Raw genomic sequence first — 26,323 nt, 5'->3', positions numbered from 1 at the left:
CATTCTCCAAGCTGAGATAAATGACTGGATGCTTATCTGCTTTTGTACAGACACTTTTATACCAGGAGATAAGCAATGGTAGTCTTGGTTGGACTACCTCGGTTAGGCGGTCTGTTATTAGCTGTTCTTAATCACACAATGTCTTCTTTGGCTTTTTGTTAATCTCTTTTTCCATGTCTCAGACTCAGTAGCACTGACTCAGGATGGGAGAGTTAGATGACCCTTAGAGGTACATGTGCTTTGGGCTGATATAGGGACACCAAATCCTACCTTCAATGGCATATGCTCAGAGAAGTGTAATGTTAGCAACACTCTAAATGCAATTGATCTATGTATTTGAAAAGTAGAAACATACACATGAGTAGGCAGGTGTGTTGAGGTAGAAATCAAGGCAGATCACAGTCATGCAGCAAAGGAATTTCAAGGACGGAGAGAATATCCAATCACAGAGGAAGCAGGCGTGGTGACTTATTATAAAGAGCTGCCCCTTGGACCCAGTATAGCTTCTCCGACTGCAGAAACACACAGGTAGGGGACCTTCCAGCATAGAAAAAGTGGTCCTACACCTTAGAGCCACTGTGAGTTGGGGTCTGGCCTCCCAGGTGCTTAGGCTATGGGATGATCAGGGTTTCAGAAGGGTAAAGAGGTGCAGAGTGAATACTCTACTGCTTCCAACATGGTACCTCCTGCTGAGGAACCCCCTGCAGCCACCACAGGTCATCCACTCTGGCCTCCCTCACCTCAGGATGTGAGGACAACAGAGCAGCCCAGGTTCCAGTCTGTGCATTTGCACTGGGTTCCCTTAAGGTAACTGGACACTCAATAAAGATTCGTCAAAGCCTGGAACCTCACGAGGAGAGGTATCTGAGATAACTAATTCCATTCCCAGAACTGTTCAGTATCAGCTGTTATCAGGATAACATGATGGATAGTGAGTCTCAGGAGAGTATCAAATGTGCTAAAGGGAAAGGTGACTAGGGATTGGACTGGATAACTATTTTATAAGTTTGTAAGTTTGGGAACCATTTTAAGTTGAGAGATTAGTGTAAGCGAGGTGTTGTGGAATAATCTTTTTGTACACTGTGAAGATGTGCCTTTGCCAAGGCACCTTCTGATTGGTTTATTAAAAGTTAAACAGCCAATGGCTGAGAGTTCTGGACAGAGTGCTGAGAAGAGGAAGGGAAATTCCTCAGGAAGATTCCAAGGAAGCAAGACATGCAGGAGGAGAGGTAAACACTGGAAGTCATGTGGCAACATGTACATGATGAGAAATAGATTAATTAATGTTATAAGACAAGCCCTAGCTATAAGCTTAGCTTTCTTAATTAATAATAAGTTTGCATGTTTTTGTTTTGTGAGCTGGTAGCCCAAAAGAAAAATGCATGTACAGAATTGAGTCAACATATTCTGAGTGAACATGACAACTGAAAGAGGCATGGAGTGCCACTCTGAGGACCCTGGAGTTAGAACAAGTTAAAGAACTCATGGATTTCTCCCACACTCACTTAGTTACATTACAAATGAAAGATCCACGTGGGTCTCTACATTTTTGATACACAAGTCTCTTACATATGCCTAAGGAAATAATTTGTCTTCAAACAAATCAGACACTAACATGATGTTCTAGGGCTATAGGCCAAGTTACAGCCTCAACGAAATATATCCAAATACCAAAACAGGATTTCCACAAAAAATGACTGATATTGCAGAAAGAGGGAAACTATAGTGAGGCTACTAAACAATTTTTTTCCTAAATAATAGGATAAACCATTTATAAAATGCACAGAGTAATTAAGACTGCACAGGCTGATATGGAAATGTGCATGTCCCACAAACTTAATAGATGGTTTATGAATACTGGAATTCTTGTAAAGGTGAAACAAGGGTAGAGGATTGAGAAGTGGTTAAGTAAGCACAAAGGGAATCAGGACAAGTTGGATGTTAGTCATTTAAGCATCACCTCATGTCCAGATTGATCTTTGGGGACTCTCCAGATTCCTATCCATCATGTTCATGTAACCTCCATCTTTTTTTTTTTTTTTTTTTTTTTTTACAATACCATTCAGTTCTACATATCAGCCACGGGTTCCCCTATTCTCCCCCCTCCCACCCCCTCTCCTTACCCCCAGTCTACCCCCCATTCCCATCTCATCCAGGGCATATCCTCCCCCGAGGACTGAGATCAACCTGGTAGACTCTGTCCAGGCAGGTCCAGTCCCTCCCTCCCAGACTGAGCCAAGTGTCCCTGCATAAGCTCCGGGTTTCAAACAGCCAACTCATGCAATGAGCACAGGACTTGGTCCCACTGCCTAGTTGCCTCCCAAACTGATCAAGCCAATCAACTGCCTCACCTATTCAGCGGACCTGATCCAGCTGATGGTCCCTCAGCCTTTGGTTCATAGTTCATGTGTTTCCATTCATTTGGCTATTTTTTTCAATAATTGAGTAAAACCGAAATTTATTATAAGCCACAGTCGTCCTAGGGACCTCCATGCTATACATATAGCCTCTATGGTTCTATGGGTTGTGGTCTGATTGTTCTTTATTTTATATCTAGAATCCACTTATGAGTGAGTACATACCATGACTGTCTTTCTGGGTTTGGGTTACCTCACTCAGGATGATTTTTTCTAGTTCCATCCATTTGCCTGCAAATTTCATGCTTTCATTGTTTTCTCTGCTGAGTACTACTCCATTGTGTATATGTACCACATTTTTTCCATCCATTCTTCCATTGATGGGCATCTAGGTTGTTTCCAGGTTCTGGCTATTACAAATAGTGCTGCTATGAACATAGCTGAGCATGTATCTTTATGGTATGAATCAGCAATCCTTGGGTATATGCCCAAGAGTGGGATGGCTGGGTCTTGAGGTAGTTCGATACCTAATTTTCTGAGAAACCGCCATACTGATTTCCACAGTGGTTGTACAAGTTTACATTCCCAGCAACAGTGGAGGAGTGTTCCCTTTGCTCCACATCCTCTCCAACATTGACTGTCATTGGTGTTTTTGATCTTAGCCATTCTGATAGGTGTAAGGTGGTATCTCAGAGTCATTTTGATTTGCATTTCTCTGATGATTAAGGATGTTGAGCATTTCTTTAAATGTCTTTCAGCCATTTGTAGTTCTTGTTTTGTGAATTCTCTGTTTAGCTCTTTAGACCATTTTTTAATTGGACTGTTCAGTATTTTGATGTCTAGTTTCTTGAGTTCTTTATATACTGTGGAGATCAATCCTCTGTCAGATGTGGGGTTGGTGAAGATCTTTTCCCATTCTGTTGACTGTCTTTTTGTCTTATTGACTGTGTCTTTTGCCCTGCAAAAGCTTCTCAGTTTCCAGAGGTCCCATTTATTAATTGTTGTGCTCAGGGTCTGTGCTGTCGGTGTTTTATTTAGGAAATGGTCTCCGGTGCCAATGTGTTCAAGAGTGCTTCCTACTTTCTTTTCTATTAAGTTTAGTGTAACTGAATAAAAGTGTAATGATCAAGTTCAGGTCTTTGATCCACTTGGACTCAAGTTTTGTGCATAGTGACAGATATGGATCTATTTACATATTGACATCCAGTTATGCCAGCACCATTTGTTGAAGATACTTTCTTTTTTCCATTGTATAGTTTTGGCTCCTTTGTCAAAAACCAGGTGTTCATATGTGCATGGATTAATGTCAGGGTCTTCAATTCGATTCCATTGGTCCGTATGTCAGTTATTATACCAGTACCACCAAGCTGTTTTTATTACTATAGCTCTATAGTAGAGTTTGAGGTCAGAGATGGTGATGCCTCCAAAGGTTGCTTTATCGTATAAGATTCTTTTAGCTATCCTGGGTCTTTTGTTTTTCCATATGAAGTTGAGTATTTTTCTTTCCAAGTCTGTGAAGAATTGTGTTGGATTTTGATGGGGATTGCATTGAATCTGTAGATTGCTTTTGGTAAGATTGCCATTTTTACTATGTTAATCCTACCTAACCATGAGCATGGTAGATCCTTCCATTTTCTGATATCTTCTTCAATTTCTTTCTTTAGAGATTTAAAGTTCTTATCAAAAAGTTCCTTCACTTGTTTAGTTAGTGTTATCCCAAGGTATTTTATATTATTTGTGGCTATTGTAAAGGGTGATGTTTCTCTGACTTCTTTCTCAGCCCTTTTATCATTTGTGTATAGGAGGGCTACTGATTTTTTTTAGTGTAACCTCCATCTTTCAAGATAAGGTATGGTAAAAAAAAAAATTATAAATAAGTACATCTCTAACTCAGTCCCATCTCTAACTCTCTCCTATCTCTGATGAAGTCACCTGTGCTTTACCTGGCTTCAAATTCAGTCATTCTTGGTTATATGACAAATGACAGTTCACAGATGAGATCCCAAATGACATAGGAGACAAACTTCTGCTAATGTCCATTGGGGAAATTTAGTAGTAGATTGTTGAGGAAAGAATATAATCTCTAAAGGTGTATAGCCCTAACCTTTGGAGGTTTAACTTGACAGTATAAGTACTGCTGACTAGAAACGTTCATTGTTCTCTCCATTGGAACTGTGTATGCTGTGTTTCCAGGGCCAATATCCTATGAAGGGAATCATTCCATCCTGGATGGGGCCTCATTATCTCCTGGGAAGGATGCATGTGACAGGCCTTGGGGATTTCCCAGTACATACAAGATTCACATTGAGGACCTTCTGGAGGCACTATAAACAGGAAGGATTGTAAAGGAGGAGACCGATCATCAGTGGAGCTGCCTGCAAATCATACACTGAGATGTAGGCATGCAGGTAACCTGAGTTCAGATTTTTAGTACTGCTGGTGCACGTGTATATGAGTTTTCCCTGTTTCTGTTCTAATCCCTCAATTATTGTCTTGTCGGCAACCAGAATAAATTCACTGATTCTTGGAAATATGGACTTCAGTGAAATCTTTGCAGTGGTTTTCATTAGAGCCTGATCTGACATGAGTACACATTCTGTCTCTTCTCCATTAGAAAATCACAGAATCTAGTGCCTTTTTAATTTTTGTGAGACAATACATTCATAATTTGTGGCTCATTGTTTCATTGTGCAAAGTCCTCTGCTGGAGAGCACAGTATCAGGTGGGCAGGCCTGGTCCTCTGCAGTAGTAGAGAGCTTACATATTTATTTACAATAGGAGGTAGATGAAGATAACCAGGAGTAGCTCACTAATTTCTATATGAAAAGCCCAGTCCCAATGACACAGCTCTTATGACAAGGCCACACCTCCTAATCCTTCCCAAACAGTTCCTACAAAGTGGTGCCAAAGCCTTCCATTGTATGAGCCAATAGGTGCCACTCTCGTTCTAAGACCACAGTGACTTTAAATTTATAGACTACATGAAATCTGCTGTGATTGTCAGAGAGATTAAAGTCAATATTGGCAATCCAGGTACTTTGAGCCAACAATAAATATGCTTTGAGCCAAGACCATCTCCATGGAAATCTCTAACTTGTGAAAGTGAAATTTCATTTGAATCATGAGAGATCATTGTAGAGGTTCATGTCAAAACTACACTTCTAGGAACCTTTGTCTAGTGCCAGAACCCAGAGAGAAAGGAAACCTTGCTATGGGCTCTGGCCATATCCCAAGAATGAAGCAGAATTGTCCACATTGTACTACCTCTGTAGACACTGAGGTGCAACATGGAGGTCAACATGGACCTTTGCGGCCGAGTTAAAGAGAACTGATTCACAATGAAATGTGGAGACGATAGCTAAGTTGTATTGGAAACCCATCCTATACTCAGGACAGAAACATATCAAAGTCTAGACAAAGACTATCTGTTCTTCAGAGTACAGAGATAGAAAGTTTGAGTTGACACAATTCTTTGGAGTCCACATAACTTCAATCAGGATCCTCAGATGCCATGTACATGATGTAGCAAGATGTGGGATTTCTCACTGCATTTCTGTCTCACTTATTCTCACATTTCCTTGTTAGATGATGATTCCTCCATCAGGAATGTAAAGTGCTGTGGGATGTTCTGTATGTCCTGTGGGAGCCCTTCTTGGGTTCCTTGTGGCGTTACCCAGCAGGTCCGTATAGAGGATGATTAGGACCATGGGCCTGAGTGCAAGTGTTTGAGATGGTCTGCACTTGGCTGTGCTGGGGGATGGTCTGTATGTCAAGTTGTTCTGATTGGTTAATAAATAAAACCTGATCGGCCGTGGCTAGGCAGGAAAGATAGGCGGGACTAACAGAGAGGAGAAATAAAAAGGGACAGGAAGGCAGAAAGACGTTGCAGCCGCCGCAATGACCAGAGATGCTGCAGCCGCCGCCATGACCAGCAGCCTGTGAAGACGCCGATAAGCCACCAGCCACGTGGCGAGGTATAGATTTGTAGAAATGGATTAATTTAAGATAAAGGAACAGTTAGCAAGAAGCCTGCCACGGCCATACAGTTTGAAAGCAATATAAGTGTCTGTGTTTACTTGGTTGGGTCTGAGCGGCTGTGGGACTGGCAGGTGGCAGAGGTTTGTCCTGACCGTGGGCAAGGCAGGAAAACTCCAGCCACAGTCAAGTGACCACTGTCCCAAGGCAAGTTGAAGCCATAATCTTGTAAGCCCTGTGGGATAAGCAGTTGTTTGAATTACAGAGTCAAGAGACTTTGGAATTTGACTGCCTTCTGACAATTAGAGTCTAAACGGACATAGAGGAAATGATTGCCTCTCTTAGTAAGAGGTGAAAGTGAAACTCTCAGAGACTGCCAGGGTAGAGGTTATGGTGTATAGTAGGGTATTTGATTGTAAAATTACAATAAGATTATTTGATATGTTTGTATTTTAGAAATAATAAGTTTTGTGTCCTGATTTTGAGAAACTGAGGTAAATTCAAGGCAGAAGTCACGAATTTCAAAATACTGTCACATAGGAATCCTTTCAGCATCAGAGAAGAGGAAACTGGACACAGCAGATGAAATCTCTGCAGAGGGAATTCCAGCAATGGATAAAGGTGAGGTGTCATTACATGTCTGTGTTTGAACCAGGACCTGTGTCCCTCCATTATGGAGAGGAGCAGGTCGTAAGCATGAGCTCACAGCACACCTGGAGACAAATACACATCTTTTAGGTCACTTGACACTTGAGAGATTCAGCAAAGCCTTGTGACCTCATGAGTATGTGAGATAACTGACTACATACTAGGTATGGTTCAGCAGTGGGAGCTGTTATCAAGATGACATGATGAATAATGCGTTTCAGAAAGGATCAACTGTGTTAAAACTAAAAGGCCACTAGCTCTTGGGATTGGCAAATATTCTGTAAGTGTGAATAGGCATGTGAACCTAAGAGATTATAGTAAGAGGGAGGAGGCACATTCTGAGTGATCAGAACAACTGAAAGAGTGATCAGTGTCACTCTGTGTACACTGGGAGTGAGAACAAGTTAATAAACACATGGACTTGGCCCACACCTACTTAATTACATCACACACTGAAGAGGGATTATTGTCATGTGACCCATATCTGTCCTGACATTTGTGATAGGCTGGTCTCTTATGTATGGCTAAGAAAATGACTATTTGTCTTACACAAAATAGATTCTGACAGTATTTTATAGGACTATAGGTCAACTTACAACCTTATGTTAAGATTAATACATATACAAGTCCCCAAACTGAGAAAATTTCCACAGGAATTGACTGATATTGCAGAAAGTGGGAAAATATACTGAGTCTACTGAACAATGTATTTCTATGTAACAGGATGAACAATATATAGAGTGAAGACAGAAACTGAGACTGCAAACAAGATGGAGGGGTGATATGGAAAATTGTTTGTCCCATAGGCATTAAGACATGGTTGATGAAGAGCAGAATCCATGTACGTGGAAGAAGTTTATAGGGCTGAGATGTGTTCGAGTAAACATAACTGGAATCAGGACAAGGCGGACGAACTGAAGCCCAAGCATTCTATTGTATGAACTATAGGTGCCTTTCTCATTCTAAACCACAGTGACTTTAAAGTTATAGACCATGTGAAATCAGCTGTAATTATCAGGAGATTAACTCCAATATGGGCACACCTGGCATTTCATACTGACCACACCTAAATGTGCTCTGAACCAAGAGCACATCCATGGAGTCTCTGTCTGGTGAAAGTGCAGTTTCATTTGCAAGGTGAAGACCACTGCAGGAGCTCAGGCTCAAAACTGTACTTCTAGGAAAGTTTCTCCAGGGTCAGCACCCAAAGTAGAAGGAAACTGTGCGATGGGGCTGACACTGTCCCAAGACAGTAGAACATGACAGCACTGTCTACATTGTACTAGATGTGTAGACAGGAAGTGCACGCTGGAGGTCACCATGACTCTCTGCAGCACTATTAAAGAGAACAGCCTCACCATATAACTGGTCAGATGTTCAGTGTCCCTCCTAACGTCCCTGTGAGGTCACACTTCATGGAACATGGTGATCGCTAAGTGGAATTGGAACCCCACCATATACTCCTGACTCAACTATAGGAAACTGGACTGTTTAGATAGTTAAACTATCTGTGCTTCAGTCCTGAGTGAATGACCCAGGACCAGTGACCCTTCACTAGGGAGGTAAGCATGAGCTCCTAGCACACAGGGAGTGAATATGGACCTGAGTTTGTGAAAAAACCATGGAGACATTTGTAAAATTCTAGTAGAGCTCTCACAAAAACTAAATGGCTTACAGAGATTACTAGTTGAAAGTTTTCAAGGGAAAGAAGTACAGGTGGAAAACTCCTGAGATGGATTATGGGAGATCTTTGCAAGTAAGTGTCAGAGAGTTGGACATTTAACTTTGTTCAGAGATTATACTATCTCTGTATTCCTCATCAATACACTGTAGGGATTCCAATGTTCTCACAAAACTGTTTTAAAAGCTGTGGAGTCAGACCCATGTATGACTCACACAGTGTCAGTACAGAGGAACGGGATTTTTATTTATTTATTTATTTATTTATTTATTTATTTATTTATTTATTTATTTATTTATTATTTACTTATTCGTAGGACAGCATATTCAGACAAAGCCCACATTATACTCAACTGCTTTCACACGTGTTTGTTTCATTTTGTTTTGTTTTGACTTTCCCTTATTGCTTAGATACAAGGTCTCTTTAAATTTCCCAGTCCAGACCATCACCTCTGGTCCATTTGTCAAGGAAACCGCAGAGCATCTAAGAGCAAGGATTGACAGATGACGGCTGGTTTGAAAATCATCTTTAAAAGGCACTTCTCATTCCCACATTAGTGTAATGCTTCATTAGTTTAAAGTAAAACAGAGTCAACGTGATTATTTTTAAACGCTGAAGTAAGATTCAAATCATAACATATGGGCCATAACTTTACAGGGCTAATATTCCTGTCAAAGGCTCGACTCACACTCATGTTTCTTATGTTGTGGATCTGGAGGTGAACACCAGGCTCATGCCCCAGGGATGTCCTGCTGACTCAGCTTCTTCCTCCAATACTCTCCTGCAGGCAGCCAGACTGGAATCCACAATAGGAGAAAAGGCCACACCTGGGATCCCACAATTCTTTCGCACAGACTTCTGGGAAATGTAGTCTGCGGTACTGTGACGTCACGGCGAGCCATCCGAAATTCCCTCCTGGCTTTCAGTCCACGTGTGTGCAACTTCCTCAAAGTTGGGCGAGAGTCCTGTCCTGCTCTACATTCCTGTTGCATCTCATACATGGAGGTTGGTCCAGGGTGCAGCGTAGCCTGAGGCACTGTGCTGAGTGCAGGGATCGGTCGTGGAGGGAATGGACCTGGGTTTGGAGAGAGAGAGCGCGGAAGAGGCTGCCTTGTAGGTGCTGTGCTGAACTGGCTGGGACACGTGAGGTTGCAGGTCAGGGATGGGGAGAGGGCGATAGGGACTGTGCCTTGTGATTTCCATAAGTTATGATTTCCCTAACTCGGGCTACTTGCCACCCGAGTTCCCCTTTGGCTTCTGGGACAGGAGAGCTGCCTGGTAGCGCCGAGTAGATGTTAGTGCAAGTCCAAGATTGCAAACTAATGATGGTCGGCTGCCTACGTGCTCCTGAGGGGGAGCTGGGAGCTCAGTGAGCAGCTTTGGTGGGGAAGCATGCTTCTGTAGCTGAGTCATTCTCACATGGACGCGGTCAGATTCTCAATATTTGTAGTGCAATTTGTAGGGTTTCTGGTCCTTCCTGAACTCTGCAGCCATCCTAATGTAAGGTCTTGAGGTCATGAATGGGATCTCTTCCAGTTAGAGATTTAAGAGAGAAAAACTTCGCAGTGAAACAAAGGTCACAGGTGGGAAATTTGGAGCCCGTTAACCTATCTGCCAGAATCCGCTTCAATAGAAAAGCTTTGCCTAGGGTGAGAGAACACACATACACCCCCACACACAGAGGGACCCTCTGCAGGAAGAATGGGAACTGGAGAAGCTGACTCCAGGCTTCACATTAAGGACTGGGTTTTCTTAACTTTGAAAGGTCTTCCATCCCTTCTGTCGGGTGGACCACAGTGGTTGTGTCAACATGTCTTGATCTTGTCTTGAAGTGTTGAGCTAGTCCATAAGCAGGGTGTCTAGGAACAGAGAAAAAATGCTCATGGACTTGTGTTTCAGTGCCAGGCTTTTGTGTCAGGTCAGGAGGGTGAGGAAGAACTCACAGACTGTGTGTATTTACCTGATTTAAAGTAAACAGACCTGTGATAGAAAAGAAACTTGAGTCTACTCTATTGCACATCCCTGTCATTTCTGCATTTGTGAGGGGAGACAGGACCCTCTGGTCCTCCCCTGCTTCATAGCAAATTCAAGGGTGCCTGGGATACCTGAGTCTGTGTCTGAAAACATTAAACTTCATGATCATGAGAAATACTTTCTGTGTTCATTTCATGTTTCTTACAGTGAGCACCATGACAAATCCATGGAATCAGCACATTGCTCACGTAAGAACTATTTGTGGTTAACTTCTGTTGACAGGTTTCACGTGTAATTTAATGTTTTTTCACTAACATACTTTTTTTATTGAAGACATTAACTTTTGGAGTCTAGATAATTGTTTGCATTTACTCTGTGAAGAGGAATTCTAATGCTTTGCTTAAATATTCCTGTTTGTAGTGATTGTTCATTCTTTTTAGATATTAATCTGTTTGTTACTGTCATGACCTGATGCTGATTTCTTCTCGTTTTTATTTATTTCTTACAGGTTGCTCCTTTCATGTCCAATCTGAGACTCCATTATATCTTCATTTCCATTCTGTAGTTCTTGACTGATGTGGCTACTGTGGTCACATTCCTGGGTCTTTTTCTGCAGCTGCAGCTGGGATGCCTTCCCCTGTCCTTACTCCAGAGGTTCCAGTGAGTGTATTTTAAGCACTATGTCCTTTGATCAGGACATAGGCTGCTCTGAATGGAAGGTCACTACTGTCAGGAACCTGATCAGGAATCCAGTCCTCCCTTTGCATCTGGCCTGGACTTCCCACCAATTTTCAGTGTTGTCTGGTTCTCTGACAAGGTGTCTCTGAGGATACTGACAGGAGATGCAGCAGTTCTTAATGTATCTACTCTGTCCATTCTGTTGTTCTAGTCTTGCCTCTAGGACCAGTCTCTATTCTCCTTATATTATATATATTTACATTAATATATTATTGCTGTTAATATCTTAATATTGTTAATGGTTTTAATTAAACTAAAGTGCAGTATCACTCATTGATCTTTATTTCAGGAAATGCTGTCCTTCTGGGATGTGGCCATTGAGTTCTCTGCAGAAGAGAGGGAATGCCTGGAGCCTGCTCAGTGGAATTTGTACAGGGATGTGATGTTGGAGAATTACAGCAACCTTGATTTCCTTGGTGAGGCTCTCATCCATAGTGAATTCTTATTTCACCATCACCATGTAGCTTCCTCACTTTGTACGGTATCTCATGGGAGCATTTCAACAGCCATTTTCATATCGTTTGTTTTCAGAAAAATTAAGGAGATTGCTGTATTAAAAATCATTTCAGGGCCGGGCGGTGGTGGCGCATGCCTTTAATCCCAGCACTCGGGAGGCAGAGCCAGGTGGATCTCTGTGAGTTTGAGGCCAGCCTGGGCTACCAAGTGAGTTCCAGGAAAAGGCGCAAAGCTACACAGAGAAAGCCTGTCTCAAAAAACCAAAAAAAGAAAAATCATTTCAGGAGCATTTCAACAGCCATTTTCATATCCTTTGTTTTCAGAAAAATTAAGGAGATTGCTGTATTAAAAATCATTTCAGGACTGGAGAGATGGTTCAGTTGTTAAGAGCATTGACTGCTCTTCTAGAGGATCGGGGTTCATTCCCCAGCACCTATGTGGCAACTCACAACTGTCTGTAATCCCACGGTCTGACACTCTCATGGGATTGTGTTCTGACAAATAAAGCTTGCTTGGAGTCAGAGGGTGATGCTAGCCACTGGCTGACCACAGAGCTTCAGAGGCTTGTAGAAAGATGGACCGGAAGTGGTAAGTCAGGGCTGAGACAGGATCCAGGATCCAAAGATGTAGGAAGTCACTATGTTCCCCTGCGTCTCTGATCATTCAGGTTTTTCACCCCAATGCCTGACTCTAATTTTTTTATTTGTAGAGATTAATTTGATTAACACTTCATCCTCACACAGACATCCCTACAAGTAAAGCACCAATGCACATGTAAAATTAAAATAACATATTCATAAAGAACCATTTCACTGTTTTTTCTCTTTGTGTTTTACATTTCTGTGTTAGGTGTATTTTTCCTTCACTCCAGTGGGACTCTCAGAAATTCAATGGCATGAGACCTTAAGTACACTTGTTAATTAAATTGTTTCAAAATTCAGGGTTTTTTGGTTTGTTTGGTTGGTTTGGTTGGTTTCTTTGTGTTGTTTTTTGTATTTTGCCTCCCCTTTGTGACTCTGGACAGTCCAGGCTGACAGAGATGAGTGTTTCCATGTAGGTCAACTTGATCCACTTAGAACAGCCACTTTAAAGGCATGAGCCTCCACGGCCGGCTATTCTTTAAAACAGTTTCTCACTGAACCTGCAGCTGCCATTCAGCTGGACTTGTGGGCTGACAAGCCCCTAGGACCTGCCTGTCTTGCCCACCAGTTCTGGGGTTTCAGGTGCATGCCACTGGCCAACTTTTTATTTTTTATTAAGAGATTTTCTATTCATTTTGCATATCAACCACAGATTCCCCAGTCCTTCCTCCTCCCACACAACAGACTCCCCTCCCCCCTTTCCACCTTCTCCAAGGAAAGGTCTTCCCTGTGGAGTCAGCAGAGTGTGGTAGATTCTGATGAGGCAGGTCCAGTCCCCTCCTCCCTGTACCAAGGCTGAGCTAAGTGTCTCAGCATAGGCTCCAGGTTCCAAAAAGCCAGGTTGAGGAACTAAGGACAGGTCCCGCTCTCACTGCCTGGGGGCCCCCTAAACAGTTCAAGCTAAACAATTGTCTTGCTCATCTAGAGGGCCTAGACCAGTACCATGGGGACTCCTCAGCTATTGGTTCACAGTTCTTGTGTTTCCACTAGTTTGGCTAGTTTCTCTGTACTTTTTCCAATCATGGTATCGATATCTCTTGCTATTTATTCCCTCCTCTCTCTCATCGATTGGACTCCTGGAGCTCCACCTGGGGCTTGGTCGTGGATCTGTGCATCTGCTTCCATCAGTCACTGGATGAGGGTTCTATCATGACATTTAGGGTGTTTGGCCATCCCATCACCAGAGTAGGTCAGCTCAGGCACCCTCCTAACCATTGCCAGTAGTCTACAATGGAGGTATTTTTGTGGGTTCCTGGGGATCTCTCTAGCACTCTGCTTCTTCCTATTCCCATGGCATCTTCATTTATCATGGTATCTCTTTCCTTGTTTACCCACTCTGTTCCTATTCCAGGTAGGACCTCCTGTCCCCTAAGCTCTCTTTCCCCTGACCCTTGCCCTCTATTACCCATCGTCACCCCCAGCTTGCTCATGTATATCTCATCCATTTCTCCGATGCTGTGTGATCTTTGTGTCTTTTCTAGTGTCCTCTTTACAAGCTAGCTTCCCTGGAGCTGTGAGTTGCAGTCTGCTTATCCTTTGTTTTACATTTGTATCCACTTATGAGTGAGTACATACCATGTTTGTCCTTCTGAGTCTGAGTTACCTCACTTAGGATGATTTTTTTCTACTTCCATCCATTTACCTCAAAATCTCATGATGTCATTGTTTTTCTCTGTTGAGTAGTACTCCAGTGTGTATGGTTACCACATTTTCTTTATCCATTCTTCAGTTGAGGGGCCTCTAGGTTGTTTCCAGGTTCTGACTCTTAGAAATAATGCTTCTATGAGCACAGTAGAACATGTATCCCTGTGCTGTGATTGAGCATTCCTTGGGTATATGCTCAAGAGTGGTATAGCTGGGTCTTGAGGGAGATTGATTCCCAATTTTCTGAGAAAGCCCCTTATTGATTTCAAAAGCTGCTGTACAAGTTTGCATTTCAACCAACAGTGTAGGAGTGTTCCCCTTGCTTCACATCCTCTCCAACATAAGCTGTCTTCAGTATTTTTGATCCTAGCCATTATGACAGTATCTCAGAGTCGTTTTGATTTGCATTTCCTTGATGACTAAAGAGGTTGAGCAATTCCTTAAATGTCTTTCAACCATTTGAGCTTCTTTTGAGAATTCTCTGTTTAGCTCTATAGCCCATTTTTTTAATCGGACTCTTAGGAATTTTGATGTCTAGTTGCTTGAGTTCTTTACATATTCTGGATATCAGCCCTTTGTCTGAAGTAGGGTTGGTTAAGATCATTTCCCATTCTGTAGGAAGTCATTTTGTCTGATTGAAAGTGTTCTTTGCCCTACAAAAGTTCTTCAGTTTCAAGACGTCCCATTTATTAATTGTTTCTCTCAGTGTCTGTGCTCCTGGTAGTATGTGTAGGAAGTGATCTCCAGTGCCAATGAGTTCAACACTACTTTTTACATTCTCTTCTATCAGGTTCAGAGTAACTGGATTTATGTTGACGTCTTTGATCCACTTGGACTTAAGTTTTGTGCACAGTGACAGATAGGGATCTATTTGCAATCTTTTACATGTTGACATCCAGTTATACCAGCACCATTTCTTGAAGATGCTTTCTTTTTTCCATTGTACAGTTTTGGCTTCTTTGTCAAAAATTAGGTGTTCATACATGTGTGTATTAATGTCAGTGTCTTTGTTCAATTCCATTGGTTCACATGTCGGTTTTTATGCCAGTACCAAGCTGTTTCTGTTACTGTAGCTCTGTAGTAGAGCTTGAAGTCGGGGAACGTGATGCCTCCAGAGGTTGTTTAATTGTCCAGAATTCTTCTGGCTATCCTGAGTTTTTTGTTTTTCCAAGTGAAGTTGAGTATTGTTTTTTTTCTGGTCTGTGAAAATTGTGTTGGGATATTGACGGGAATTGCACTGAATCTATAGATTGCTTTTGGTAAGATTGCCATTTTTGCAATTTTAATCCTACCTATCCATGAGCATGGGAGATCTTTCCATTTTCTGATATCTTCTTCAATGTCTTTCTTCAGGGACTTAAAGTTGTTGCCATACAGGTTCTTCGATTGCTTAGAGTTACCCCAAGGTATTTTATATTATTTGTGGCTATTGTAAAGGGTGATGTTTCTCTGATTTCTTTCTCTGTCCATTTATCATTTGTATATTGGGGGGCTTTGGATTTTTTTGAGTTAATTTTGTTTCCTGCCATGCTACTGAAGGTGTTTATCAGCTGTAAAAGTTCCTTGGTCAAATATAGGGGGTCAGTTATGTATACTATTATGTCATCTGCAAATAGTGAAAGTTTGATTTCTTCCTTTCCAATTTGTATCCCTGCGATCTCCTTTTGTTGTCTTATTGCTCTACCTAGAACTTCAAGTACTATATTGAATAACTATGGGCAGAGCAGAGAGCCTTGTCTTGTTCCTGGTTTTAGTGGAATTGCTTTGAGTTTCTCTCCATTTTCTTTGATGTTGGCTGTTGGCTTGCTGTTAATTGCCTTTATTATGTTTAGGTATGTTCCCTGTATTCCTGATCTCTCCAAGACCTGTATCATGAAGGGGTGTTGGATTTTTGTCAAAGGTCTTTCCAGCATCTAATGAAATGATCATGTGATTTGTTATTTTGAGTTTGTTTATATGGTGTATTACGTTGACAGACTTTCGTATGTTGAACCAACCTTGCATCTCTGGGATGAAGCCTACTTGATATGGTGGATAACTGTTTTGATGTGTTCTTGGAGTCTGTTTGCCAATATTGTATTGAGTATTTTTACATCAGTGTTCATGAGGGAGATTGGTGTGTAATTCTCTTTCCTTGTTGCATCTTTGCTTGTCTTCAGAATCAGAGTACCTGTAGCCTCATAGAAGGAGTTTGGTAATGTTCCTTCTGTTTCTATTGTGAGGAACAATTCAAAGAGTATTGGTATTAACTCTTATTTGAAGATCTGGTAGAATTCTGCATTGAAACCATGCATGGTCCTGGGCTTTTTTGGGGTGGGTGTGGGGGAGGGTTGGAAAACTTTTTTTTTTTTTAAATTTTTTTTTTTTGGTTTTTCGAGACAGGGTTTCTCTGTGTAGCTTTGCGCTTTTCCTGGAGCTCACTTGGTAGCCCAGGCTGGCCTCGAACTCACAGAGATCCGCCTGGCTCTGCCTCCCGAGTGCTGGGATTAAAGGCGTGTGCCACCAACGCCCGGCTAAAATGTGTAGTCCAGGCTGGCCTCGAACTCAAGATCCTCCTGCCTCTGCCTCCTTCAGCAAATCCTACCGGTGCGCACCACCACAACCGGCAGGTTGGAAAACTGTTTTCCAGTTTTAATGTCTGTTTTAATGACTGTTTCTATTTCCTTAGGGGTTATTGGTCTATTTAAATAGTTTATGTGGTCTTGATTTAACTTAGGTATGAGGTATCTATGCAGAAAACTGTCAATTTCTTTTAGATTTTGCATTTTTGTGGAGTACAGGTTTTTGAAGTATGACCTGGTCATTCTCTGGATTTCCTCATTGTAAGTTGTTATGTCTCCCTTTTCATTTCTGATTTTGCTAATTAGGATTCTCTCTCTCTCTGCCTTTTGGTTAGTCTGATTAAGGGCTTGTCTATCTTGTTGATTTTCTCCAAGAACCAACTCATTGTTGGTTTGTTCTTTTTGTTCTTTGTATTGTTCTTTTTGTTTCTATATTATTGATTTCAGCTCTCAATTTGATTATTTCCTGGCATCTCTTCCTCCTGGGTGACTTTGCTTCTTCTTGTTCTAGAGCTTTCAGATGTGCTATTAAGTCCTTAGTGTGAGATTTCTCCAACTTCTCATGTGGGCATTTAGTGCTATGAATTTTCCTCTTAGCACTGCTTTCATAGTGTCCCATCAGTTTGGGTATGTAGTATATTCATTTTCATTGACTTCTAGGAAGTCTTTAATTTCTTTCTTTATTTCTTCCTGGACCCATTGGTGATTCAGTTGAGCATTATTCAGTTTCCATGAGATTGTAGGCTTTCTGTAATTCTTGTTGTTGTTGAAATCTAGCTTTAAGCCATGGTGGTCTGATAGAATACAGGAGGTTATTCCAATTTCTTTTGTATGTGTTGAGATTTGCTTTGTGACTGAGTATGTGTTCGATTTTAGAGAAGGATCCATGGGTTGCTGAGAAGAAGGTATATTCTTTTTTGTTACGGTAGAATGTTCTGTAGATATCATTAACTCCATTTGAGTCATAACATCAGTTAAGTCCCTTATTTCTCTGTTAAGTTTCAATTTGTCAGATCTGTCCAGTGGTGAGAGTGGGGTGTTGAAATGTCCCACTATTAATGTGTCGGGTTTAAAATTGCGATTTAAGCTTTAGTAATGTTTCTTTTACATATGTGGGTGCCCTTGTGTTTGAGGCATAAATGTTCAGAATTGAAACTTCAATCTTGGTGGATCTTTCCTGTGATGAGTATGTAATGTCCTTCTTGATCTCTTTTGATTGATTTTAGTTTGAGGCCTATTTTGTTGCATATTAGGATAGCTATACCAGCTTACTTCTTAAGACCATTTGATTGGAAAGACCTTTCCCAGCCTTTTATTCTGAAGTAGTGTCTATCTTTGTAATTGAGGTGTGTTTCTTGTATGCAACAGAAAGATGGGTCCTGTTTTCATATCCATTCTGTTACCCTGTGTCTTTTCATAGGTGAATTAAGTCCATTGATATTAAGGGTTATTAATGACCTGTGATGTTAGTTCCTGTTATATTTTTGTGGTAGTGTGTGTGTATTTCTCTTCTTTGGGATTTACTGCTATGTGGTTATCTATTGCCTTCGTTTTTTGTTTGTGTATCTGACTTACTTTGGTTGGAATTTTCATTCTAGTGCATTCTGTAGGACTGGATTTGTGGATAAGATGTTTAAATCTGGCTTGGTCTTGGAATGTCTTGTTCACACCAGCTATGGTGGTTGAAAATTTTGGTAGGTATATTAGTCTAGGCTGACATCCATGGTCTCTTACTGTCTGCATTACATCTGTCCAGGACCTTCTGGCTTTCAAAGTCTTCATTGAGAAATCTGGTGTTATATTGATGGGTTTGCCTTTATAAGTCCCTTGGCCTTTTTGTTTGCTGCTCTTAATATTCTTTCATTATTCTGTAGGTTCAGTTTAATTATTACGTTGTGAGGGGACATTTGGGGGAATCTAGTCTGTTTGTTGTTCTATGGGCTTCTTGTGTCTTCATAGGCATTTTTTTCTTTAAGTGGGGAAAGTTTTCTTCTATGATCTTGTTGAATATATTTTCTATGCCTTTGAGTTGGTATTCTTCTCCTTCTTCCATCTCTATTATTTGTAGGTTTGGCCTTTTCATGGTGTCCCAGATTTTCTGGATGTTTTGTGTGATGACTTTTTTGGCTTTGGTATTTTCTTTGACTGATGAATCCATTTACTCTATTGTATCCTCTACACCAGAGATCCTCTCTTCCATCTCTTGTGTTCTGTTGGTTATGCTTGTATCTGTGTTTCCTGTTCATTTACTCAGAGTTTCTATTTCCAGCATTTTCTCTCTTTGTGTCTTCTTCATTGATTCTGTTTCCCATTTCAGGTCTTGAACTATATTCCTCACATGTTTAATTGCCTTTTCATGGATTTCTTGGCTATCTTTAAGGAATTTATTGATTTCTTTCCATTTTTTTTCTTTCTTTCTTTTTTTTTTTTTTTTTTTTTTTTTTTTTTTTTTTTTTTTTTTTTGGTTTTTCGAGACAGGGTTTCTCTGTGTAGCTTTGCGCCTTTCCTGGAACTTGGTTTGTAGACCAGGCTGGCCTTGAACTCACAGAGATCCTCCTGCCTCGGCCTCCTGAGTGCTGGGATTAAAGGGGTGTGCCACCACTGCCCAGCTCAATTTTTTATTTATCTTTTCCTCTATTTCTTTATTGATTTCTTCCAATTTTTTGTTTGTCTTTTCCTCCATTTCATTTTTGATTTTTTCTTGAAAGGCCTCTAGTATCTTTATTATGCTATTCTTTTTTTTTTTTTTTTTGGTTTTTCGAGACAGGGTTTCTCTGTGTAGCTTTGCGCCTTTCCTGGGACTCACTTGGTAGCCCAGGCTGGCCTCGAACTCACAGAGATCCACCTGGCTCTGCCTCCCGAGTGCTGGGATTAAAGGCGTGCGCCACCACCGCCCGGCTTATTATGCTATTCTTAAGGTTACTTTCTTCTGCTTCTTCTACATTGTGATGTTCAGGTCTTGCTGTTGGAGGAAAGCTAGGTTCTGGTGATACCGTATTGCTCTTTATGTTGTTGTATGTATTTTTGCCTTGATGTCTGCCCATCTGCTCCTCTGTTGGTCCAATGAGAGCTGGCAGTTTGGTTTCTATGCCTCAGGAAGTTGTTGGGGTCTCAAGCAGATGGGTATGGGGGCATGGCATGTAGATTGCAGGATCCAGTGGGGGAGTTTTGGTGAGCTGGTTCTTCTAGTAGGAGTTTTGCCTGCTGTCTGGCAACAGGGACAGATTTGGGTGATGGTAACCCGGGGACTGGTTGTGTCCCTGGGATGGGTCCTAGGGGCCTGACAATCAGTTTTACTGATTTTTTTTTCTTACCATTAAATGAAACTCAGAATCTGGTTATTGTAAATTCCTTTATGTAGTGTAGTGATTCTGTCAGAAAACATTTAAGGAACTGATTGTCTGCAATCATTTATTTCATCATCTCTTTCCTTATAAGCCATGTACTGGAAGGTGCATGTCAATTCCAAGTAAAAGAACACATAAACAGTCTTGTTCCTTCTTTTTTTGTGCAAACAGGTCTTGCTGAGTCTAAGCCACACCTGGTGACACTTTTGGAGCAAATACAAGACTCTTCAGATGTGAAGAGACAAGCAGCAGCCAACGTGCAGCCAGGTGTGTAGGAATGAGGGGTTTGGGGCCAGGGTTGAGGTCCAAATATTCCCCAGAAAGGCAGGCTTTCCCATCACCCTGGAACATGACACTGTGGGAGTCATTCTTTGGGTCTGTCCTTCATGTCTTTGTTGTCGAGGCTCATCTCTCAGAAGTTTCTGGTGCTTTAAGTCCTTGAAGCTTTGTATTTCCCCAAGAATAACTCACTAGCTGTGCTTCTATTGACAGTGACTTCCAAGATCTGTCTCTTTGTTGGTTCTCCATTGTGGTGTAAGACTCAGGGAAAGAGAACTCAGTGCTGGTCAGACTGGGAGTCATTTAGTTTTAGAATTTGAGAGCAGACTCTAGCCGAAAGATCTCATACCAAAGTGAACATGATGTCTTGAGTTATGATTTTCTGGCTGAAGTGTTTTCTTTCACTGACCGATCTATTTCCTCTATCATATCCTCCATGCCCAATATTCTGTCTTCCGTATCATGTATTTGTTTGCTTCTGTAGTTCCTGCTCAGTTACTCAGATTTTTATTTCTAGTATTCCCTCGCTTGGTGTCTTCTTCATTGCTTCAGCCTCAATTTTTAGGTCTTGAACTCTTCCCTTCACCTGTTTGATTGCTTTTTCTTGGTTTTCTTGGCTTTTTTAAAGGGATTTGTTGATTTCTTCTAATTTTTGTTTGTCTTTTCCTCAATTTCTTTAAGGGAATTTTTCATTTCTCTTTAAAGGCCTCTATCACCTCCACAAAGTGATGTTTTAGGTTCTTTTCTTCTGCTTCTGTGTTGTGATTTTCATGTCTTGCTCTTATACAACCACTAGGATCTGGTGTTGCCATATGGCTCTTTATGTTGTATGTATGCTTGCATTGGTGTCTACCAGTCTCTTCCATAATCAGTGCAACCGGTGTTTTTGTCTGAAGGAACTGCTCTTGATCCAGTCTGTGGAGGCTCAGTCTGTGTCTCAGGGGCCATTCTTGATCCAACCTGCACTCTTGGGTCCAATCAGAACTCTTGGTGCAATCAAGCTGGTAGATTTTGTGTCTCAGGGAGCTGCTGAGGTCACAGGCATAGGCGTGGTTTTGGGCAGAGGGAGTTGATCTCATAGATTGCAAGGTCTCTTGGGAGATATAGGTAGGGAGATCTGCCCACTGGAGTCTTCCCTAGTGGGCTGCAATGGTGGGGTTAGGGGTTTGTCAAGGGTTGTGCCCTGGGGCCTAGGTACAAGAGTCAGGACTTTCTGGCTAGGAGAAGAGTCACTCACCTCTTGATCCAATCAGAGCTGGTGGAACCTGTGCCTTAGGGAGCCACTTAGGTCAAAGGGAGATGGGTGATTTTGGGTAGGGAGTGGTGTTGTAAATTCAGTGTTTAATGTGCAGGTGTTTGTCCAGAGGCCTGCCCACAGGAGACTTCCCTACTGGCCTGCAACTTGGACAGCAATGAATGAGGGTGGGGAGGCATGAGTTGTGCCCCAGGACCTAGGTCCTAGAGACAGGTCTCTCTGGCTGGGAGAAAAGTCTTTCGTTCACCTCTTGGTACAGTCAGAACTTGCAGATTGTGTGTCTCAGGTTGCCCCTGAGGTCACAGGGGAATGAGTGGGTTTGGGGGAAGGAGGGGGTCTTACAGATTGCAGGGTCCCTAGGGGGTATTGGTGGGGAGATCTGCCTGCCAGAGTCTTCCCTACTGGGCTTCAACTGGGGCAGCAATGGGTAGGAATGGTAGAGCATGGGTTCTGCCTTGGAGCTTAGGACTTAGGCAGGGAGAAGAGTCACTCACCTCCTGGTCCAGTCAGAGCTGGAGGATTCTGTTTTATATATTCTTCTCATCGAAATAAACCATAAATTACTGTCCTAACTTTTTGAGCGATAAATTTAATCTTTTTGTGGACCATCTACTTCTTGTGCAGCATATCTTTTGTACCTGCCAAAATAATACTCTATGTGGAGGATAAAAATGTTCTATTTAGATGATGGCTCAAATTCATATAGTCACAATTAACTTTCTCTTTGCTCAGCTTGGTTACCCTATAATTTCAGGGTTGTCTGGCCATATATCATATCCTGTTTAATGGGTTTACTTCTGTTGTAAAATTTCCTTACAACTTTCTTAGCTATTAAACTTTGAATACTATGCCATTATGTCTAGGTTCTTTTTGGTCATGCCCTTATTCTAGTAGAAGTCTAGATTACTTCTGCCTACAATATTTTATCATTTATGCTTAGTCCCTGTAGGTTTTGAAATGCACTGTAGTTTCTCACTGATGCTTTAATATATATGAGTATATATTTTCTTTGAAAAAGATAAGCATTATGAATATGAAGAATATTTCCAAGCCTTTGTTCATTTCTCAACTTTTGCTCAACAGGAACAACATTCAATGATTATAATGATTACAGCAAGGGTATTGACTGTAACTTATTACGTATTCAAAGCCAGAGAATTCATACAAGGGAGAAACCCTACCAGTGTAAAGAATGTGGTAAGGGCCTTAGTTCTTATAAAACACTTTCCATACACCAAAGACTTCATACTGGAGACAAACCCTATATGTGTAAAGAATGTCATAAGACCTTCAATACTCGCTCTTCACTTTTTATACACCAGAAAAATCATACTGATGAAAAAACCCACAAGTGTGAAGAATGTGGCAAATTATTTTATTATCCTTCAATGCTGAAGCAACATCAAAGAATTCATTCTGGAGAGAAACCACACAAGTGTGAAAAATGTGGCAAAGCTTTTTATGATCCTTCATTCCTGAAGCAACATCAAAGAATTCATTCTGGAGAGAAACCACACAAGTGTGAAAAATGTGGCAAAGCTTTTTATGATCCTTCATTCCTGAAGCAACATCAAAAAATTCATTCTGGAGAGAAACCCAACAAATGTGAAAAATGTGACAAAGCTTTTTATGATCCCTCAATGCTGAAGCAACATCAAAGAATTCATTCTGGAGAGAAACCCTACAATTGTAAAGAATGTGATAAATCCTTTAACACTCCTTCAGTGCTGAAGCAACATCAAAAAATTCATTCTGGAAAGAAACCCTACAAGTGTGAAGAATGTGGCAAATACTTTTATAAACCTTCAGTGCTAAAGCAACATCAAAGAATTCATTCTGGAGAGAAACCATGCAAGTGTGAAGAATGTGGCAAATCCTTTTATAAACCTTCACTGCTGAAGCAACATCAAAGAATTCATTCTGGAGTGAAACCATGCAAGTGTGAAGAATGTGGCAAATCCTTTTACTATCCTTCACTGCTGAAGCAACATCAAAGAATTCATTCTAGAAAGAAACCATGCCTGTGTGAAGAGTGTGGCAGTTTATTTTCTTCATTCTCATCCCTTACTCAACATCAAACAGTTCACTACAAAGACAATCCCTACAAGTGTGCAGAGTGTGGCATAAGGTTTTCCCATTCTGCAATCTTTCAGAAACATAGTAAAATTCATGAAGACAGACCATACAAGTGTGAAGAATGTCACAAAACCTTTCTTTATCACTCATCACTTAAGAACCACAAGGTAGTTCATACTAGACAGAAATTATACAAGTGTGAAGAGTGTGGCAAATATTTTTCCTCAGCTTCATGCCTTAGACGACATCAAATAATTCACTCTGAAGACAACCCTTACAAGTGTGAAGAGTGTGGCAGATGTTTTTCCTCAGATGCATGTTTTAGAGCACATCAAACTATCCATTCTGAAGACAATCCTTATACCTGTGTACAATGTGGCAAACGATATTCCTGTTCTAGGAATCTTCAGGAACATCAAACACTTCATACTGGAGAGAAATTGTACAAGTGTGAAGAATGTGGCAAAGGCTTTCATTATCTCTCATGCTTTAGGAATCACAAGGCAATTCATACTGGAGAAAAACTTTACAAGTGTGAAGAATGTCACAAAACCTTTCGTTATCTCTCATCCCTTAGGAATCACATGGGAGTTCATACTGGAGAGAAACCATTCAAGTGTGGAGAATGTAACAAAACCTTTTGTTATCTCTCATACCTTAGGAAACACAAGAGAGTTCATAGTGAAGAGAAATCATACAAGTGTGAAGAATGTCACAAAGCTTTTCATTATCTCTCATCCCTTAGGAAACACAAAAGAGTTCATAGTGAAGAGAAACCATACAAGTGTGAAGAATGTCACAAAGCCTTTTTTTATCTCTCATCCCTTATGAGACACAAGACAGTTCATACTGGAGAGAATCCCTAAAACTGAATATGTGAGAAGGTTCTCTTCACCTTCATCCTTTAGACAATATAAAAAAGAAAAGGAAATTCATTCTGAAGACAATCCCTAAAATTATGGGCAATGTGACAAACACTTTGTTAATCTTTATGTGCTTACTCAACGGATGCTATATTTCATATGGAGAAATATCCTAAAAATGTCTTAGAATGTTTACTTTTTCAACCCTTAAAATACATCAAATGATTTATTCTGACTCAAACTCCATGAGTGTGTGAAGTGTGGTAAAATATTTGCTAACTATTCAGATCTTACCCACCTCAATGAATCCATAGTGGAGAATATTAGGTTAATCATTTTGGAATGTCAGCAAGAACATCTAACTTCCAATAGCAAAAATGTTAAGAATGTCATCAGAGAGCTGTAGAGATTTCTCTTTGCTAACCCCAACAATTTGTCCAAGCAGTGTGTTTGAAACTTGCCTTGATTAATGAGTCTTTTTCTTCTGTAACTATAAATGTTCTCTGAAACCTTTACCATGCCCTGACTTTGTCCACAGGGTGCCTGGAATCTGAGATCTGGGCTGTGTCATAGTTACTCTTGTTTTTCCCAGTGGAGTCATCCAAGCTCCTGTAATATCTCCCCTAGGTGTGTAAGAATCTCTGTCTCTCTGAGCTAGCAGGTTTTAAACCAGCACATGGCTCTTGAGTCCTTATTGGTAAAAGAAAAGGACAGTGACTTAGTTAAAACTACAGGAAGGCTCTTCCAGTCTAAGCCCTCAGCCTCAAGGCAGCAGCTGCAGCTGAAGAGGTGAAGTCATCAGCTGTGGTATCTGCTGTGCCTCAGATAAAAAACAACAGTGCCCATAGAGCAATAATGACAGACAAGTTATGAGAGGAACCAATGATTTTCTGGTTGGGTTTAATGCTTATTCCACAAATTGTAACTGATGTGATATTAATTTGGTAATATACTTAAGCTTGGCTTGGTGATAAGACCTAGGGAGAATTGAAGGCTGTTATTCTAATAAGTGAATAATAACTAAATGAGCTGAAGTTCTCATCTTTATGCCACAGAGTCAGGAACCCAAGTTCTTATCTTTATCCCACTGAGTCAGGGACCTCTCAACACCCACCAGAGAATATTAGTTGTGTTGTAGATAGAGAATAATACACAGATGCACACTGGTCGAAGTATAGAGAATATTAGCCTGTGGAGGCCCTGATCTAAAAGTGATACCTGTGTCACACATTGTGAAAGAGGTTTCTTACACTTATCTAAAGCCAAAAGTCAGGGAAATCTGAGAGAATAGAGGTAGAAAGAAGGTCAGAGGAAGAAATAGATGTCTGCAGTGAAACTGTAGAAATGTTGAATCATTTTTAGAACAGTGAAACATTGCTAGAAATGTCAGTACCATTTCATGCTTGAATGTGGTTGATATATTGTGTAAATGCCATATGCACATTAGAGAAAACACAGAAAAATGAATAAGCCTCAAGATTACGTGGCAAAGAGTCTATGCTTCTGCAGGGCATTTACCCACCAACCCCACAGTTTCCCTGAGGTTTCTTGAGTGTGAGCAGCGGGAAATATTAGATAGAAGGATTTAGATTGTGAAGATGAACAGATAGAAAATACAGGATAGCCTCAAGAGGGCCTGGAACCTATTTCAATAGGCCCTGATTGTTTCTGCCCCAGGGTATTTACAAAGACGCCTAGGGGTGGAGCAAAAGCCCTCCCCCAACACACCCAAGTGCAAGCCATCTCAGACACCTGCACTCAGGCCCGGGGTCCAATCATCCTCTCTATGCAGACCTGCTGGGTAAAGCCACGAGGAACCTGAAAATGG

At 41.1% G+C, this 26,323-nt stretch overlaps 1 protein-coding gene across 13 annotated transcripts in view; it reads left to right on the top strand.

Moving 5' to 3' along the window:
- LOC114685531 (zinc finger protein 58-like) overlaps positions 1-25,469 on the top strand; it is a 127,234-nt gene extending 101,765 nt beyond the window's left edge. For 6 of the 13 annotated variants that reach the window (XM_037209347.1, XM_037209350.1, XM_037209351.1 and 3 more), the window contains one exon: positions 22,640-25,469. In XM_037209347.1, the coding sequence (XP_037065242.1) occupies positions 22,640-24,498 (1,859 nt within the window). In that variant the 3' untranslated portion in view covers positions 24,499-25,469. The other 7 variants (XM_037209352.1, XM_028860164.2, XM_037209346.1 and 4 more) reach the window with 6 other exon arrangements.
- Positions 25,470-26,323: the final 854 nt, after the last annotated feature.

The sequence above is a fragment of the Peromyscus leucopus genome, chromosome 11, assembly GCF_004664715.2.
Source record: "Peromyscus leucopus breed LL Stock chromosome 11, UCI_PerLeu_2.1, whole genome shotgun sequence".
Lineage (NCBI taxonomy): Eukaryota > Metazoa > Chordata > Mammalia > Rodentia > Cricetidae > Peromyscus > Peromyscus leucopus.
The sequence above is the reverse complement of the archived record's forward strand: the minus strand, read 5'-3'. Positions and strand labels throughout refer to the sequence as shown.